Source organism: Bos grunniens, chromosome 22 (assembly GCF_055505025.1).
Source record: "Bos grunniens cultivar Pamir isolate PY7600 chromosome 22, Bosgru_T2T1.0, whole genome shotgun sequence".
NCBI classification, from domain to species: domain Eukaryota; kingdom Metazoa; phylum Chordata; class Mammalia; order Artiodactyla; family Bovidae; genus Bos; species Bos grunniens.
The window spans coordinates 26438650-26458880 of record NC_141186.1 but is presented as its reverse complement, the minus strand read 5'-3'; the positions used below and the strand labels follow the sequence as shown (position 1 = coordinate 26458880).

At 34.9% G+C, this 20231-nt stretch overlaps 1 protein-coding gene across 31 annotated transcripts in view; it reads left to right on the top strand.

The window, feature by feature from the left end:
- CHL1 (cell adhesion molecule L1 like) overlaps nt 1-20231 on the top strand; it is a 355943-nt gene that overhangs the window by 248127 nt on the left and 87585 nt on the right. For 29 of the 31 annotated variants that reach the window (XM_086366681.1, XM_086366694.1, XM_086366676.1 and 26 more), the window contains 2 exons: nt 12725-12905; nt 17941-18046. In XM_086366681.1, the coding sequence (XP_086222807.1) occupies nt 12815-12905; nt 17941-18046 (197 nt within the window). In that variant the 5' untranslated portion in view covers nt 12725-12814. Of the gene's footprint in view, nt 1-8179; nt 8330-12724; nt 12906-17940; nt 18047-20231 lie in introns of those variants that run through there. The other 2 variants (XM_086366687.1, XM_086366678.1) reach the window with 1 other exon arrangement.

The following is a 20231-nucleotide window of genomic DNA, read 5'->3' as shown; positions in this document are numbered from 1 at the left end:
TGACACAAATGTATACATATGCAAAAATTCACTGAGCTGTATACCTAAGTTTTGTGTACTTTAGAACATCTGTGTTATTCCTCAATTTTTAAAAAGTTCACGAGGTGATTATCACTGTGTAAGAGTTTTGTGAGAAATGACTCAGTACGTGACTTACATGTGGAGATGTAAGATAGATCATTTTCTCCATCACTGTAGTCAAGTGACCTTGAGATCTGGTTCTTTTCTCTTTCTCCATTTTGAAAGGATTTGAATTAGATATTGTCTCAGAATACTGCTTGGTAAGAATTTGGGATCTATAGGTAAATAAAGGGAAAACAGACAGACAAAAAACTGTTAGATGTAGTTTATTCCTGTCAGTGTTCAAGCTCAGTATTTTGCTATTTAATCAAACAAATGATAATATATTAATGATATTAGTTTATCCAACATAATTATTAATTAATGGTGACATTTTCCCAATAAAATCAATTGGCTCATAGTAAAAATCTACATTTATTTCATCTCCTGCAGGGAGGGTGAATTATAACTCCAAACAATTCTTTTGTCTTGTCATTTCAGTGACATGAAACAGTTTGAATGGATTTAGCTGTAATGTACAATATTTCCTTTGTTTTCAGAGCAAAAAGCCCATTAACAGTTATTTCAGGATTACTGTGTTTATGACACTTGTAAATTGATTTATGGTATTAGCCAAGCATGTGAGTGAACAAAAGCCTTTTCATTTTCTTTGTGTTTATCCTTTCCCAGTTTCAAGGTGTTGAGTGATTCAGATCACACTTTAGGCTTATGGAAATATGCTGGACTTCCTCCCTATAAGACCTAATTTTGGAATGAAGGGAATCGTTTAGCTTGATAAGCACATAAAATGGAGTTGTGTAAAGGGGCACGTGAGGTCCCAGGGAAGTGAGGGTGACATCCACCCCATCCTGAAAATGTCAGATGGCTTTGTATAAGACATTTTGTGTTACAAAGTGTCACTAATTCTCAAGCCCTTATTTTTGAAAATAAAATGCAATTTACATAATTCTATGATATGACACCAAGCCAGACTATTACACAGATCCATTGAGTTATTTTTAAAGCTGCAATTTGGATACCAATGTCATAATATATCTCTTCCTGCTGATTATAATAAAAGCTGCTGATCTATTTCAAGCTTCTTAGTTGAAAAATGTTATTTAATGATTTAGCATGCATGAAGTTAATTCCGACCCCCAGAAATCATGGTGGCAGCAGCAACTTCATGCTGTTTCTCAGTAAAGAGGAATGTCAACACAGCACTTTTGGGGGCTGATTACCTTCTATGCCTTCTTTAGAAATGGCAGATGGACAGCCGCTGACATGGCTGCTTTGTGTAGCTGTTGCAGTAGATATAAGGCTTTTAGAAACAGTGATCATGAGAGGTTTTTTTTTTCTTTTGAAGCTGATTTATTATATTTTCTCTTTAGAAATTTGACCTGAGCATGTTTGTGAAAAATTATTATTAACAGAAAATAGCAAGAATGTGGAAAATACCACCAAGATAAATTTTAGTATCTTGAACTAGCTGCCTTCTAAGCTGTTTTTGATCAATTACCTCACTGGTCAGATTCTGGTTCATTTTAAAAGGAAGTAGGAATGTCCATATTTTGAGATTAAATTATATGAATTTGCATTACATTATTTCCTTCAAGGAAGAAAGCATTTATAATTCAGTAGGACCTTTGGAGAACAATAGTGTCAGAGGTTTTTGAGTAAACATGACACCATTACTGTTAAGTGTAAAAAACAAGTGGCTGTTAGGAATGATTATTATGCAGAATATATTAACAAAAGCAACAAGACATTTAATTTTAAAACACTTGTGTTTCTCTTCAATTTAGAAAGGTAGCATATAATAGTTCAGTGTGAAAATGTAATCTTGATTTATTCTATTCCTTTTTGCCTTTTTTATATTTTAGTAATGGAATTTAAAGCAGACTCCAATAGAAACAGTGCAAAATCAGTGAGTTAAGACTCAAAGCATGAAAGAAATACCAGAAGGCATCAAGTATTCTACTAACAGCTACCCAGATTAAAATAATTACTATATTTTGGGTTTATATTTTCTTTAGTTCGACCATGACATTACAAAATCATAAAGCAATAAGAAACAAGCATTGTGTTACATTATATAATTGTTGTTCAGGATGTGTGGACCAGAGATACACTTACGCTCAAAGGGATTCAGTATGAATCTAGTTCAAACAGAAGAGGTCTGGATAGCATGGTAGCCTTAAAGAAACCTTTCTTCCTATTTTCTTTTGTTCTACAAGTAAGCTAGTGGAAGTTCTCAAGACTTTGTTTTGCCTTAAGGAATCTCCTTACTGCTATTGGAATACTTCAGGATAATCTCTGATTTCCATTGATTGAATAAACATTAAAAATGTCTTTATTATGGAAATATTAAAATATACCTCAAAATAAAGAATTTCCATATATATCTATTCCATAGCTTCAGCATTTATCAACACTGTATCAATTCTTTTATGCTTTCTGCACTATATCAGTTAGCCCTTCCTGCATTGCAACCATGCTAAAACAGATTGATTTCATAAAAGACACATTTGTTATTGTTGGTTAGTCTACCATTTGTTCCGGTATATAGAGGATGAAATATAAATATATATATTTTCCCTTCTACTCTTCTGCTCCTCTTGAGTGGGTCTCTGAAACAAAAGGCATATTAAATAAAGTTGCATGTTTGTTAATCTAAGTTTTATGTGATATGGGAGCCCTCATAAAGAAATAAGCCACTCCAGTGTTCTTGCCTGGAGAATCCCAGGGATGGGGGAAGCCTGATGGGCTGCCGTCTGTGGGGTTGCACAGAGTCAGGCACAACTGACATGACTCAGCAGCATAAGGAAATAAAGACCTGAACAAGTGGTTATTCATGCTACACTTGAGAAAGAGCAGAAAGTTGTAGAAATGCAGTAGGAAAAAAGGCATCTGAGCTGAGTGTAGTGACCTGCAGGAAACTTGGCAAGGTCTGTTTGTTTGGATTCTTGGCAGCATCCCTCCATCTTCAGAGATAAGGATGTTCCTTTTCCTCATGGTAGAGGAGGGCAGCTCTTACATGAAGGTTTTATGAATTTGCTTCAGGAGAAGGTCAAAGAGTCCTTCAGGCCTTCCCATTCCTAAAATTCCTTCAGCTTAAAATACTCAATATGTCAAAGTGCATGTTTGGGGGTAGGGTGTCCTGAACCCCAGGCAGGACACAAGCAGTTCTGCTGATCTTAACCAGTCTTGGATGGATACTGATCAGGCTGCTCTTAGATGTGTGTCCAACTGGCAGGTCATCTGGGGCTGGCTCATGTAGGGTGGCTCTCCTTCCACATTGGTGGCTGGCTGGCTGTTGGCCAGGATTATAGAGGGTGATGCGAAGATGTCGCTCATCTTCCGGTAGGCTAGTGCAGTCTATACTGAGCAGAGTTCCAAAAGAGAGAATAAAACATGCATGAGTTCTTGAAGCCCCAACTCAGAACTTACACTGTTGGTCAAAGCCGACCAGATTGAAGAAGTGAGGAAATACATGTAAAGTCATCTGGCAAAGCATGTGGATGCATGAGAATGGAAGACTTTTTGTTATCAATCTAACATGGTCCACCCACACCTTAAAAAAAAAAAAAACAACTCTATTTAGTAGAGTGTTTAAAATCTATTAATAGCATTTCACCAGTAAATACAGTCAGCAAAAACAAGACTGGGAACTGACTGTGGCTCAGATCATGAACTCCTTATTACAAAATTCAGATTTAAATTGAAGAAAGTAGGGGAAACTACTAGACCATTCAGGAATGACCTAAATTAAACCCCTTACAATTATACAGTAGAAGTGACAAATAGATTCAAGGGATTAGATCTGATAGACAGAGTGCCTGAAGAACTGTGGACAGAGGTTTGTGACACTGTACAGGAGGCAGGGATCAAGACAATCACCAAGAAAAATAAATGCAAAAAAGCAAAATGGTTGTCTGAGGAGGCCTTACAAATAGCTGTGAAAAGAGAAGAGAAAGGCATAGGAGAAAAGGAAAGATACACCCGTTTGAATGCAGAGTTCCAAAGAATAGCAAGGAGAGATAGAAAGCCTTTCTCAGTGATCAGTGCAAAGAAATGGAGGAAAACAATAGAATGGGAAAGACTGGAGATCTCTGCAAGAAAATTAGAGATACCAAGGGAACATTTCAGGCAAAGATGGGCACAAAAAAGGACAGAAATGGTATGGACCTAACAGAAGCAGAAGATATTAAGAGGAGGTGGCAAAAATACACAGAAGAACTATATAAAAAAGACTTTCATGACCCAGATAATCACGATGGTGTGATCGCTCACCTAGAGTCAGACATCCTGGAATGTGAAGTCAAGTGGGCCTTAGGAAGCATCACTATGAACAAAGCTAGTGGAGGTGATGGAATTCCAGTTGAGCTATTTCAAATCCTAAAAGATGATGCTGTGAAAGTGCTACACTCAATATGCCAGCCAATTTGGAAAACTCAGCAGTGGCCACAGGACTGGAAAAAGTCAGTTTTCATTCCAATGCCAAAGAATGCTCAAACTACCACACGATTGCACTTATCTCACACATTAGCAAAGTAATGCTCAAAATTCTCCAAGCCAGACTTCAACAGTATGTGAACCTTGAACTTCCAGGTGTTCGAGCTGGTTTTAGAATAGGCAGAGAAAGCAGAGATCAAGTTGCCAACATCCGTTGGATCACTGGAAAAGCAAGAGAGTTCCAGAAAAACATCTGCTTCTGCTTTATTGACTATGCCAAAGCCTTTGACTGTGTGGATCACAGCAAACTGGGAAATTATTAAAGAGGAATACCAGATCACCTGATGTGCCTCCTGAGAAATCTGTATGCAGGTCAAGAAGCAACAGTTAGAACTGGACATGGAACAACAGACTGGTTCCAAAATCAGGAAAGGAGTATGTCAAGGCTGTGTATTGTCACCCTGCTTATTTAACTTCTATGCAGAGTACATCATGTGAAATACCAGGCTGGATGAAGCCCAAGCTGGGATCAAATTGCTGGAAGACGTATCAATAACCTCAGATATGCAGATGGCAGCACTTTTATGGCAGAAAATGAAGAAGAACTAAAGAGCCTCTTGATGAAAATGAAAGAGGAAAATGAAAAAGTTGGCTTAAAACTCAACATTCAGAAAACTAAGATCATGGCATCTTGTCCCATGACTTCATGGCAAATGGATGGGGAAACAATGGAAACAGTGAGAGACTATTTTTTGGACTCCAAAATCACTGCAGATGGTGACTACAGCCATGAAATTAAAAGACATTTGCTCCTTGGATGGAAAGCCATGATCAGCATACTAAAAAAGCAGAGACATTACTTTGCCTACAAATGTTAGTCTAGCCAAAGCTATGATTTTTCCAGTAGTCATTTATGGATGTGAGAGTTGGACTATAAAGAAAGCTGAGTGCTAAAGAATTGATGCTTTTGATCTGTGGTGTTGGAGAAGACTCTTGAGAGTCCCTTGGACTGCAAGGAGATCCAACCAGTCCATCCTAAAGGAGATCAGTCCTGGGTGTTCATTGGAGGGACTGATGTTGAAGCTGAAACTCCAATACTTCGGCCACCTGATGCGGAGAGCTGACTCATTTGAAAAGACTCTGATGCTGGGAAGGATTGTGGGCAGGAGGAGAAGGGGACGACAGAGGATGAGATGGCTGGATGGCATCACCAACTCAATGGACATGAGTTTGAGTAAGCTCTAGGAGTTGGTGATGGAGAAGGGAAGCCTGGGGTGCTGCAGACCATGGGGTCACTCAGAGTTGGACATTACTGAGCGACTGAACTGAACTAGATAGTGTAGTGAAAAGTGTTTTAAGTCATTATGATTTTATTACTCTAATAGAAGCCCTACAGGTTATCTATACTCTTTGAATCAAAATATTATTACCAGAGGCTATATCCTAGTTACCACTAACAACGAAGTTACCGTCAGTGTCACTAGTAGTAAATTGCATTTATTATCCTGTCATGTATGCTAGGGCTTCCCTCATAGCTCATTTGGTAAAGAATCCGCCTGCAATGCAGGCGACCTGGTTCGATTCCTGGATCCGCTGGAGAAGGGATAGGCTGCCTACTCCAGTATTCTTGGGATTCACTTGTGGCTCAGCTGGTAAAGACTCTGCCTGCAATGTGGCAGACCTGGGTTCGATCTCTGGGTTGGGAACATCCCCTGGAGAAGGGAAAGGCTACCCACTCCAGTATTCTGGCCTGGAGAATTCCATGGACTGTATAGTCCATTGGGTCACAAAGAGTCGGACACGACTGAGCTACTTTCTCTCACTCACTCACTCACTCACTCATGTATGCTAAACATATATTACCTCACTTAACACTCGCTAAGTATGCTTACAGGGTGGCAACTCTTATATTCGTTTATAGACGTGAATGGTAAAGGTTAAATGAAGTGCCCACGGCTACATAATTAGTGAGTGATTGCTTTGAAGTCACGATAAACTGACTCCATTCTCCATATTCTTATTTACTACATATTTTTCTCTTTTGTGGCTGGTCAGCAGTCTGCAGTATCTTGACATTTACTTACGGAGGCCAGGTGGAATGGAAAGGCTAAGCCACTCTCCTCCAGTTCCTAAAGCAGAAAATGAATAAGTTAAGAGAGTAATTTGTTCAGATTTACCACAGTGAAGCTGTGTTAAGAACATGATACAGATCTATGGGTTCACTTTGTAATGTTGTTGATGCGTGTATGTTAGAGGCTGCTGTTTTGGAGAAACAAAGACCTTCATTTTCTTATTGCTGTATTAGAAGCGTCTCGTGTGGTATGCATGCCTATCCATGTTTCTGTTTCTGTTGAAACCAATGTTTTCCTAGTTTTTGTCACGCTAGTCATTCTGGAAAAGTTAAGTCAGGAAGGGTCAATTTAATAACAGTGAGACATCCATTTCCTTTTGAGTGAGATGTCATGAATATTTTGTTTGTTTCTGAGCAGGATCTAGCATGGCAGGAAGATGTAACCCAGTTGGTCCAGATTCATAAAAATTCATTGGTTCTTTTTTGGATCTGAGTTAATGTCATTTAATCAGCTTTATGTAACTATGCCTCAAAAATAGTTTAGTATATATTTTTTTTATTGTCTTAGTGTCAGCACCATCCTGAGTTCCAATAATGACTTTTATCTTGAGTTTTGATATAAAGCGTTAAATTAATATTCTTTCAAAAAAAATTTTTTTTTAAATTTATGGCTGTGCTGGGTTTTTGTTGCTGCGTAGGCATTTCTCTAGATGCAGAGAGCCAGGGCTCCTCTCTGGTTGCAGTGTTCAGGCTTCTCATTGCGGTGGCTTCTCTCGGGCAGGCTTCTGGTTGCGGTGGCGCACAGGCTCTAGGGCACGCAGGCTTCAGTAGCTGCAGCAGGTGGGCTCAGCAGTTGTGGCTCCGGGCTCTTGCATGGCTTAGTTGCTCTGGGGCAAGTGGGATCTTCCCGGATCACAGATCAAACCTGTGTCTTCTTCACTGACAGGCGGATTCTTTACCATTGAGCCACCACGGATTCTCTAAATTTGTATTCTTTGAACAAAGATAAATGAGAATGTGCTTTTATTGTTATTGTACTGTTGTAAAACCTAATTACTAATAGTATGCCCTTTTATGCCTTCTGACGGTGAGATTATGACTGACATTCCCTTTTCAGTATGAAAGCTGTTTGGGGCTGTCGTCATCACCACCTAATGGAGTGTTGCTTGCAGGGGGTCATATTTTAACTTCCAGTTACTTTTATGTAACAGCCTCTTAACTATAAGTCTCAGGTAAATTGAAGCTAATCCCTGCAGGTGATAAGGTCAGATATAAAACTAACTGTTACCCCTATTCTGGAAACTAAGGATGTCATCATTGTTTGTTATGGGGCTGAATTTATATCCTTATATTAAGCCAGGGCTTCAATGTGGCATGCTTTTATGGGAGAGAATTTCTTGGATCAAGACCATGTGGTTAAAATCATTAAAATTACAAAAGTCATACTGTCACTGTAGAACAATTCATATCTATGAGATATTTTACTATGGCAGTTAGAGACAGTTGAGCTCACTAACCTAAATCAGTAATTAATTGAAATTAAAGCCTGTTCTCACTTATTTGACTGTCTAGTATTTTTATTCTCTATTTCAGGGTAGGATGACAGATTAATCTGGAAATTTGGTCTCTTAATAGCATTTGAAAGCCTTACTCCCTACAGATAGAGGACTGCTCAAATGCATAAAACACCTTTAAATCAGCATTGACTATTAATGGAACAGAATGTTAAGTAATAAATTGCAGGTAAATGTTTATATATAACTATAAACAATGAATTTAGATTATTATCATGGTATATTATCACAGTATTTCAAGAGAAGGAAAAGGAAAATTCAAAGGTCAAGGAATTAACATTTTCATCTTACATTTTTACCTTAGAAGTAGCTAAATGATTCATTCTCTCTCTACAAATAATGTAGAACTGAGTTTTTTGTCTTCAGGCAATGTTCTGCTTTTTATAATGAAATCAATTTTTTTCACATTTTATTTTGTTGACTGGGATAATTCATTTCACCAGGAAAATGGTGTCATTTAACATAATAACCTTTTTGAAAATACTTTTAATTACCAGCGTAAGTTATTTTTCATTTTAGGAAATATTCTGAACCACGCAAGGGTAGTTTGTTGTTTTTTTTTTTTTCCAATTTCCATTTTACACATGGGTCAAATTAGATCAGACAAAGTAAAATTGACATTACTCTAAGAACAAAGATTCATAACATTTTGTGAATGTCGTGGAGGGAGTTGGGAGTATTTTCCTTCATGATCAATATAACTGTAGTCAAAATATAAATGTGTTGTTGTCTTTTTAGACTTTCTATTTTATAACAGTAACACAGTAGCATTAGTTACTACTTTGGATTTTACCTACTTGCATAACTGTATGAAAAGCTCTACTGCATAATATCTTGAGGTACAACTTGATAGAAATTTTAAAAACTCAGGATATTTGGAGTTAAATATAAATTAAATTGCTTATCTGACTCTACTTACATTAATTTTTCTACTAGTTATAATGAATGAATAAATTCTTTTTACAGAAAAAAAAGTAAATACCTGGAAAAAATAATTATCACATTTTAAAGCAAATTCATTTTTAGGGTTACATTATATCATTTGCAAGTTTCCTCTCCCATTTAATAGATTGCCTTTTCATTGTGTCAGTGGTTTCCTTTGCTGTGTAAAAGCTTTTAAATTTAATTAGGTCCCATTTGTTTAATTTTGCTTTTGTTTCCTTTCAAGAGACAGATCCAAAAAATTATTTTAACAATTTATGTCAGATAATATTCTGCTGATGTTTCATTTTAGGAATTACATAGTATCTGGTCTTACATTTAAGTCTTTAAACCATTTTGAGTTTTTTTTTTTTTTTAATATATGAAAAAAATTTAATAAATTCATTGTTTTACACATAGGTGTCCAATTTTCCCAGGACCACTTATTGAGTATTCTTGCCTGCTTATCATATATTTTTGCCTTCTTTGTTGTAGATTAATTGACCTTAAGTGAGTGGGTTTATTCTGGGCTTTCTATTCTGTTTCAGTGATCAATGTGATTGTTTTTGTTCCAGTACCATACTGCTTTGGTTACTGTAGCTTTGTAGTATACTCTAAAGTCAGGGAGTGTGATCCCTCCAACTCTCTTCTTCTTTATCAAGATTGCTTTGGCTATTTGTGGTGTTTGTGTTTCTATACAAATTTTAAAATTATTCATTCTAGTTCTGCAAAAAAGGCACTTGGTATTTTGATAGAGATTGCATTGAATCTGTATATAGCCTTGGGTACTATGGTCATTTTAACAATATTAATTCTCCTAATTCAAGAACACAATATAGCTTTCCATTCGTTTGTTTCATCTTTAATGTCTTTCATCAGTGTCTTAGTTTTCTGAGTAAGGTCTTTCACCTCCTGTTGTTGTTCAGTCTCCCAGTTATGTCCAACTCTTTGCTTCCTCATGGACTATAGCCTGCCAGGATCCTCTGTCCATGGAATTCTCCAAGCAATAATACTGGAGTGGGTAGTCATCCCTTCCCCAGGTGATCTTCCCAACTTAGGGATTGAACAAGGATCTCCTGCATTGCAGACATACTCTTTACCATCTGGGCCACCAGGGAAGACCATGGGATGGTCATATATGGCTTTTATTATGTCAGAATGTCTATCACCAAAAAATAACACAAATAACATATATTGACAAGGATGTGGAAAAAGGGGAACCCTCATATACTGTTGGTAGGAATATAAATTGGTGCAACCACTGTGGAAAACAGTATGAAGAGTTCTCAAAGAAATAAAAATAGAACTAGCATATGACCCAGCTTTCTGCTCCTGGGTATATATCTTTGAAAACCCCAAAAGACTAATTTGAAAAGACACATGCACTCCCAACTTTCATTGCGGCATTGTTTACAATTGCCAGGGTATGGAAGCAACCTAAGTATCCACCAACAAATGAATGGATAAAGATGTGGTACACTCACATATACATACATACATACTCACACACACACAATGGACTACTACTCAGTCATAAAAAGAATGACATTATGCCTTTTGCAGTAACATTGATGGAGGGCATTAAAATGACAAATACTGTATGATATCACTGATACCTGGAATCTAAAAAACCCACAACTTGTGAATAAAGCAAAAGAAGCAAGAAGCAAACACAGATATAGAGAACAAACTTACCGTATCAGTGGATAGAGGAAAGTGGGGGAAATGGCAATCTAGGGGTAGGAGGATAAAAGGGTTATTAAGGGATTATATGAAATCATGTGTGTAAAACTTTTAAAATTTTGGAATCACTGTTGAAGTTAAAGAATCATTCATTCCATAAAGCAGTTCAGGTCAGTTCAGTTGCTCAGTCACATCCAACTATTTGCGACCCCATGGACTACAGCAGTTCAGGCCTCCCTGTCCATCACCAACTCCTGGAGCATATTCAAACTCATGTTCATTGAGTCAGTGATGCCATCCAGCCATCTCATCCTCTGTCATCCCCTTCTCCTCCTGCCCTCAATCCCTCCCAGCATCAGAGTCTTTTCCAATGAGTCAACTCTTCACATGAGGTGGCCAAAGTACTGGAGTTTCAGCTTTAGCATCATTACTTCCAAAGAACACCCAGGACTGATCTCCTTTAGAATGGACTGGTTGGATCTCCTTGCAGTCCAAGGGACTCTCAACAGTCTTCTCCAACACCACAGTTCAAAAGCATCAATTCTTCGGCACTTAGCTTTCTTTGTAGTCCAACTCTCACATCCATACATGACTACTCGTAAAACCATAGCCTTGACTAGATGGACCTTTGTTGGCAAAGTAATGTCTCTGCTTTTTAATATGCTATCCAAGTTGGTCATAACTTTTCTTTCAAGGAGCAAGAGTCTTTTAAATTCATGGCTGCAGTCACCATCTGCAGTGATTTTGGAGCCCCCCCAAAATAAAGTCTGTCACTGTTTCCACTGTTTTCCCATCTATTTGCCATGAAGTGATCATAAGGGACATAAGGGATTTGATTTAGGTCATCCCTGAATGGTCTAGTGGTATCATAAAATAGTACATTATTATAAACTATTAAATAATAATATATAATATATTATAAATATTATATAATAAAATAATATAGAACAGTAAAATACAATAAAACAGTACATGATAATTAATGTTTGAATATCTATTATCATGTCAGAATAAAACAAAATCACAAGAGAAAGTAAGGAGAAATTTATATTTTAACCCTTAATATATTTCTGTCAACAATGGAATGAATAAACTTTCTGCCAAAGTGGAAATTAACTGATGCTCTTATGTTTTTATTGAGGCAAGTCTAGATTCATGAATTTTAGTTGTAGTGGCTGGTCTTAACCATTCATTCTTCCTATTCCCTTCCCTGTATCCTGCTATTTACTTTCTGTTAGTGTGATAATTTTGAATATGAACAGTTCTTTTGCCAGGGAAATAAAATATTAAATTTCTGACAGTGAACAACTCAAATGAGGTTCAATGCTTAAAATAAAGATTGAAAATGAGTCACCTTTTGAATGAAATTACTTAACTGAAGTTACTCTCAAAGCCACTGACATTTATTAGAATGTACTAGAGTACATTCCCGGAGAAGGCAATGGCAACCCACTCCAGTACTCTTGCCTGGAAAATCCCATGGACGGAGGAGCCTGGTGGGCTGCAGTCCATGGGGTCGCTAAGAGTCGGACACGACTGGGTGACTTCACTTTCACTTTTCACTTTCATGCATTGGAGGAGGAAACGGCAACCCACTCCAGTGTTCTTGCCTGGAGAATCCCAGGGACGGGGGGGCCTGGTGGGCTGCCGTCTATGGGGTCGCATAGAGTCGGACACGACTGAAGCGACTTAGTGGCAGCAGCAGCAGAGTACATTCCAAGTAAAAATTCCTCTGATCAAAAAAAAAAAAATTATGGGAGTAGTTTATGGTTTACCATATCAACTGTCCTTTATTTTAAATACAAAGAGGAAAAACTTAATTTGTATGAATTTATTTGAGAACAGTTTGATAAAGAGGAAATTATTGCCAACAGAAAAATATATTCAACTTCTGTTATGTTGACCATTTACAGTACATGAACTTAAAGTATGTGTTACTCTTTTGTTTGTTTGTTTCCAGGTTTGTTTGTTTGTAACCAGCTTCTGATCAAAAGTAAGAAAAGACATTACGATTTTCATTCTTTCTGGGCTGCCTCCTTCCTGAAGAGCAATGGAGGTGTTGTTAAGTGGAAGAGGATTAATCACATCTCTAATTTTCTTCCTGTTAAAATTCTCAACAGCTATTGATATACCACTTTCAGGTAAAGTGACAATATTCAATACCTACTTTGGAAGTCCATATTTACATTTTGATTTTCAAGTTGAATAATTATATATTGAACATGTGATTTTTCTGCCATATTTCTACCAGTCTTACAGCAATCTACATGGAATTCATGTTCTCCTTTTAAATTTTTCAGAAGGCTTATACTTGGCTGCTTGCGATAATTAATTATTTTGCAGCTCAGGCTTTTATACTTTTAGGCAAACTTGGCACATAACAAGAAATACAACCTATAGATCGGGTGGTATTTTACCATGTAAGGTAATCTGCAATATTAGCAACAGTTATTTCTTTTATGTATTTGATTAGTTTGTTTTAGAGAGAGTTGTGACTCAGAAGTTAATGGCATTCAACCAATCAGGACAAAAGAGGAGCTGAATGAACTTTGTTTTTCACAATAATTATCTATTCAAGAATGAAAATAATTAGAAAAATATTGAAAATGCATTTTCATAGTACACAACTAAAAGTATAATATAACACCTCTGCAAATTTAAAGCATTCTATGGGGTGAAGTCATATCAAAATGTTAGTCATTTTGGGGGTATATGTATCTTAGCATATGTTGGTATCAGTAAAAATGGATGTAAATCTTTAACCATTATAAATCAACTTGAACAAGTTATAGTAACTAGAAGTTGAAAAATAGTATACCTGGAAACACAATTTATGTAATAATATGTGAAGTATTTAAAGTACAGTTTAGGAGAATTTCCTGTTTATAAGCACTTGGGATTATTTACATATTTTTATCCATACAGTTCAAGTATTGATCCCTACTATCTCTTTTATACCTAATTTGGAGAGTCATAATATAAGATACATTGATCATTATAATCTTAGCATTGAAAATATTCTTTGCAGATCATCTAAACTTCAAAGGATTAGTATTGACCTCAGACCTATTGTACAGATGTACAAATTTAAAGTTCTGTTTTATTCAAAGTGAAAATCTGTTCGCCTACACATCTTATATATTGGCCTATATGTACAAACACTGGTTGAAAACCTGAAATGATACATCTTTAGTTGATTCTTTGGGTTTGAATATGCAGTGCAAAAATTAAGAGCAAGGTTCTTAGCAATCCTTATGGAAAAGAGGTTAATAATTACATTTTCTTCCCAGTAGTGCCAAAGATGTACTGGGATTCCTGATTCAGATTTCTGAGCAGAGACTATACATTTTCTTTCCATCTTTTCTCATTTAGTTCATCAGTGATGGTAGGAAGTTTTGTATTAGTACATAAGACACGTTTTTTTTTTTTTTTTTAATTTCTGGTTGTCTCAGTTACTTAATGCATTTTCATGCTGTAATGTCCTTAGACAACAATTGTTATAAAATATTAATGACATGTTTTCAGAACATCTGAAAATTACCCATTTATTTCAGTACTCCAGAGCTCTAACTGGCAAATGAAGTAAGGCAGGTATTCACTTTGAATGTCAACGAGTCTGGTGTCTCTGTAATTGGCCTAATTATGGAGGAAAAGATTTATAATGTAGAATATATATTCTTATAAACACCCAAAGGTTATTAGCTTCATTCCCTGAATAATTAGTTGTGGCTGAGACTTTACAACCTTTGCAAATTTAACAAAGAATAATGTTCTAATAAACAAGTTGTTCACAAGTTACTAGCTGATATCTTAGGGACCGTTGCTATTGTGCATCACCCCTCATCATTTATAACTGTAATAACATTTAAATAATATGAATTTGCAATATGCTCAAGACCTGCTCTACACAGAAAGAGGTGGTAGTCAGAACCAAGTAAATGTCAATGAAGATATGAATGTTTTCCACGTGTTATTAAAGTGTTTATAAATGTCCAGTTGGATAAAGCCTGAACTTGGGCTAATGCCACTAAACTGGTAAAATTCAATTATCAGATTCATTAGGCAAAAGTAAAGAATTTTAGAATTGGAAATGGCTGAGTTGTCACACTAGGCTGGCCATTGGTGTTCAAAATGTGATTCATGGACCACTCAGAGTCACAGACATTTGTTCAAGCAGTCCATTTGATCAAATGTTTCATAATAATACCAAGATGTCACTTTTTACTTTTACACCATGTTGATGTTCCACTATGCACTGATGTTGCCAAAGCAATGGTGCTAAAAAGGCACTTGCCCAGCACAGATCAAGGCGTTGGCACCAAACTTATGGAATTCCCAGGACCATATACTTACACTAAAATAACAACAACAAAACATCTTAAAAAAAAAAAAAGTAAAGTTTTGCTTAAGACTGTCCTCATTGAAACAGTTAAGCATTATTGATTTTATTAAATCTTCATCCTTGAGTACATTCTTCTTAATATTCTGTAGGATGAATTTGGAAATAAATATAAAATAATTCTGCTATGTAACGAATATTCTTCTTAATATTCTGTAGGATGAATTTGGAAATACATGTAAAATAATTCTATGTAATAGGATGAATTTGGAAATAAATATAAAATAATTCTGCTATGACAGTCTGTCTTCCTTGATTGTGTCATTATGTGAGTGCCAAGCCAGATATCATTTTTACTGATAGACAAAATTGCATTACTTTGATGGATATTTTCCCCAAAATGAATCATGGGAGCCTGTCACTTCAACAGAAATAACTGATAATATATATTGTCAATGATAAAATATGAGTGTTTAGGCACATATTAGAATTGTGGAAAGCTTGTATCCTCTACTGTGAGACTGACAGCATCTCCACATTTAAGGCATTTCTAAGATCAGCGATATTAACAAATGTGAAATTTTAATATTGTGTAATGACATGTGTCAGTATTTGGAAGATTTATTTAACTCAGGTAACTGATAGTTTTTCCAGATGGATATTACATGTCACAAAATCATGCGTGATTTAAAAAGCACCCGTGGATAAAACATTTTAATATGACAGAATATGAAAATATATCCATAAGGTTTCTGATTTCATATTGCAAGAAACCTTTAAGAAACTATGCTTGATGAGTTTTGGGGTACTATCCAAAAACAGTGTCCACAAAAATCAGACAGTGAAAGTTGCTCAGTCATGTCTGACTCTGAGGTACCATGGGATGTAGTCCGTGGAATTCTCCAGGCCAGAATACTGGAGTGGGTAACCTTTCCCTTCTCGATGGGATCTTCCCAACTCAGGGATCGAAGCCCAGTCTCCTGCATTGCAGGCGGATTCTTTACCAGCCGAGCCACAAGGGAAGCCCACAAAAATCAGAAAGAACTATAAAATATTTCAGCCTTTTTTTAGGTACACATCTGTGTAAGGTTGGCTCTTCTTCATTTATTGCAACAAAACATAACATATGGAATACAGAGGTAGATAGGAGAATCCAGCCATTGTCCATTAACATATCAGAGATTTGTAATAATGTAAAACAATGCCACTTTTCTCACTATATTCAGTATTTTTGATAAAATGTTATTTACTTTAATGAGTAATAGGATTGTTTTAAGTGAATAAATATTTAGAAGATTTTTCACTTTTAATTCTAATATGGTAAATATTGTTAAATACAACCTACCTTTACAAAACCACTTGAAGATATAATATTTAAGAATGCAAAGGGATCCAGTGACCAAAAAGTCTGTTTACTTGGTTTGAGTCTCTAATTTTACAAATGAGAAAAGTAGAGTGTGGCTCTGGGCCTGGCTTAGGGTCACAGGGTTTGGGGCCTCTTTGTATCCACTGTGGAATACCACCCGTGTGTGTCACACTCAGAAAATGCTTTCTTAGAGCCTATTTGCCAAAGTCAGATTTCAGCTACGGAACCATTTATACTTTCTTAGGAATTCAATCCTGTTTTCTTACAGAGCTTGTTACAAATGTACTAAAATTGTACTGTCTTCCTTTGAAAGCTATTGAATGTTCCATGACAGATTTTTAATGTACATCATGATTGGTGTCCTGTTTTAAAACTTAATCCAAGTTTGAGTCTTCAGCATTAGAACATTTATTTTATGGTCATAATTCTCAAAATGCCATCCCTCTGCTTGAATTGGTGAAATACAAAGCTATCCTCTACTTTTTAAATTTGTCTGGAAGGTATTTAACATGTCAAAAAGAAAAAAAAAATTATCAACAAGATAAAGGAATTTCTGAATTTGAGGAATCGTCTTTAAAGAAACTATTATATATTAGCTATTATTTTTATCCTAACAATCATTAGTGTTAAATTCTATAAGGAGGAGAATACCCTCAAGCTCCCAAGGTGGCAAAATATATTAAAAAATTTATAAATGAGAAGTGACAAATAAAAATCAAGCTCAGGGGAAATATAACAAAATCAATAAATGGAAATAAAAATAAAGAGGAAGGGGGTTATTTTTTGGTAATGATTAGGAGAATCCCAGGGACAGGGGAGCCCGGTGGGCTGCCGTCTCTGGGGTCGCACAGTCAGACACAACTGAAAGTGACTTAGCAGCAGCAGCAAAATGCTTCATCATTTTAAAAATGCTGTTATTCATTCGTGGCATGACTGTGGGAAACCACTATACTCATAGGTTGTTTGTGGTAAATATCCTTAGACATGTTTACATTTATCCAGGGTCATTACCATTTGTATCCATGCCTAGAAATTTATCACAGGTAACTAATTCAATAAAGGAAAAAATCTATACACTTAAGGAATGAAGAAATAGCCCAATTTCCAAAAATAAAATTATTAGGTAAGTTATCAAATATGGTCAGTGACCAAATATTGTCAGTTGTCAATGACCAAACCAAGTATAAATGCATAAACACATCAACATAGATGAAATGCCAATATAAACTTGGGTGTTTTAAAATTACATTGTTACATTACTGTGGGTTTATAAAAATATATGACAACATAAATGGATGCAGTGAAGTATATTCCCTAGAGCTAACTACATTTTGCAAAGAGGAAGTCAGATTTGTTTTCTAGTTGTACTTACTAATACAGAAAGTGTGTTTAAATTATTTTTGTTGTAGCTAGACTAACTTCAACCAGTTTTTGGAGGGCACATTATTTAAATACTTATTTTAATATTTAGTTCAACAGGTTCCAACAATCGTGAAGCAGTCAACAGTGCAAGTTGCCTTTCCTTTTGATGAGTATTTTCAAATTGAATGTGTAGCTAAAGGAAATCCAGAACCAAAGTGAGTATTGTTTTCAAACTAAGTAGTTGTTTAAAAGTATACAATCCTTTACACTAAATTTTACTCTATCTTTATAAGCTTATTGGACTATAAATCTGCACATTATTGAAGGTAAAAATTTCCAAGTGAATGATAGCTATGTCTATAAAAACAAAGCTTGGTTATTCTATGCATGTTCTTTTGCCAGTTAAAATTATTTTTATCATAAATCATCTTATGTTAAATATTTAGCATAGGCTTTGGCATTGTGGAAACATGCACCGATTGTTTATGAGTGAACAAGCTAGATAGATAACAGAAAATACTTTATTCTATTTATTGAAAGGTGGCATTTATTAAGCCAAAGTTAATATATTTATAAATGTTATTCTATACATATTTATTATTGCATGTCTTAACTGTGACACATATATTCAGTGAATAGGTTGTTACTTGATATTTTTAACTTTGTTATAGAGATGTTAACTCAGATGGCAAAATAAAAATGAAATGGTATATTTTATCTAGTATTTTATTATTAATGAAAAAATTGTTACTATAGGTAATAATAATCTCAGAAAGTTTTTTCTAAGTACATACTAGTTTGGAGAGAAAGAACTGTGAGAGTACTGAAATTAAAGAGGAAAAAGATATGAAGAGAATTCAAGAGTTTAAAGTTCTAAATGATTCTAGAATGAGAAGCAAACCTACAGACTTTCATTGATTTACCTGATCATTTTACATCCACTAAGGATGAAAGAATGGAAATTAATTATTTTAAATTGTGTTGTGAATAACATTTTTATTTCCTGATAATTTGATATTTTAAAAATTATTGGCATTCTTAATTGTCATTTTTCTGTCTTTTACCAAAAATTATTGGCATTCTTAATTGTCACTTTTCTGTCTTTTACCAACTATAATATAATTCATATATGTGAATATGGATAAATTATAATGGAATGAAGGAGAATGTATTAATTACTGCAAATATGGATCAATCAATACTATTATATATAAATATTGGTTAACTTGATTATATCAAGAGATGCACCATACAATCATGGGAGATGATTAATGATGAGTTATATTTATCATGTCAATATCCAGTATCAAGTTTAATTATGAAGTACTAATTCGGAATCATGAATAGAGTATCTGCTATTAGCACTATTTATTCTTCTCAAGTCATATCTAATACAGTTGTGTATGAATTTTTTAATGACTATAGATACTGAAAGAATATTTAATACTATATTATTATTATCTTTATTAGATAATTGATATTCTATCTGAAAACGCAATAAAATTCAATGGACAAAAAGAAAATTTTATACATATGAAATTAGTTAATTTTTCTTTTTTTAAAGGTGTAATTACATACCTTATTATATAAAATAGAAAATAATTAGAAAACAAAGAAAAAAAATCCCATCATAATAGTCAAAGGAACAAATCCAGAAATTCCATTTGTTAGTAACAGCAATATCATCACCAAGAGTGATAGCAAAAACTATGTAGCATCAATTATGTAGCATGTATACTGGGTAGGAGGAGTAAAGAAAACCTTGAATGAATGAAAAGATACAGCATGGCACAAGTTGGAAATGTTTAATTTTGAATATACACAGTTATCCCAGTTCAAGGTATTAGAATTTTAAAGAAAAGATTCTATATGTTATTTGCACCTAAAACCAAAAAAATATGAAAGATGCAGAGAGAAAAGAAGTAAGAGAAGTTGTCAGGAGACAGGCATGCTCCTAAGAAAATTGTGTCTCATAAGATTTTGCTATTCTTTTTGAACAAGCGTCAGGTTATATAAGACTATGTCATCCTGGAGCATATTCACATTGGTGTGCATTATTAATATATAAAATAAAATCTAATTGGGAAGTCACTATATACCTATTAGATTTTTAAAGATTAAAAAAAAAACAAAAAACTTTTTATAACCATGTCCATAGAACGGACACTGTTACATATGGAAGTGGGAATTAAATTGTCTATGTTTTTTCTGGAATATAATTCTTCAGTGCTTATCAAAAGTGATGAAATATTTCTTATGGGTTTATCAATCTCACTTTTAAGGAATTACCATAATAAAATATTTGGGAAATTACCACCCAAAATAAATATGTAGAATTTTTGTAACAATATTGTTCATAAAAGAGAAAAAGTGAAAATGGTTAGGGAAATTAATTAGGAG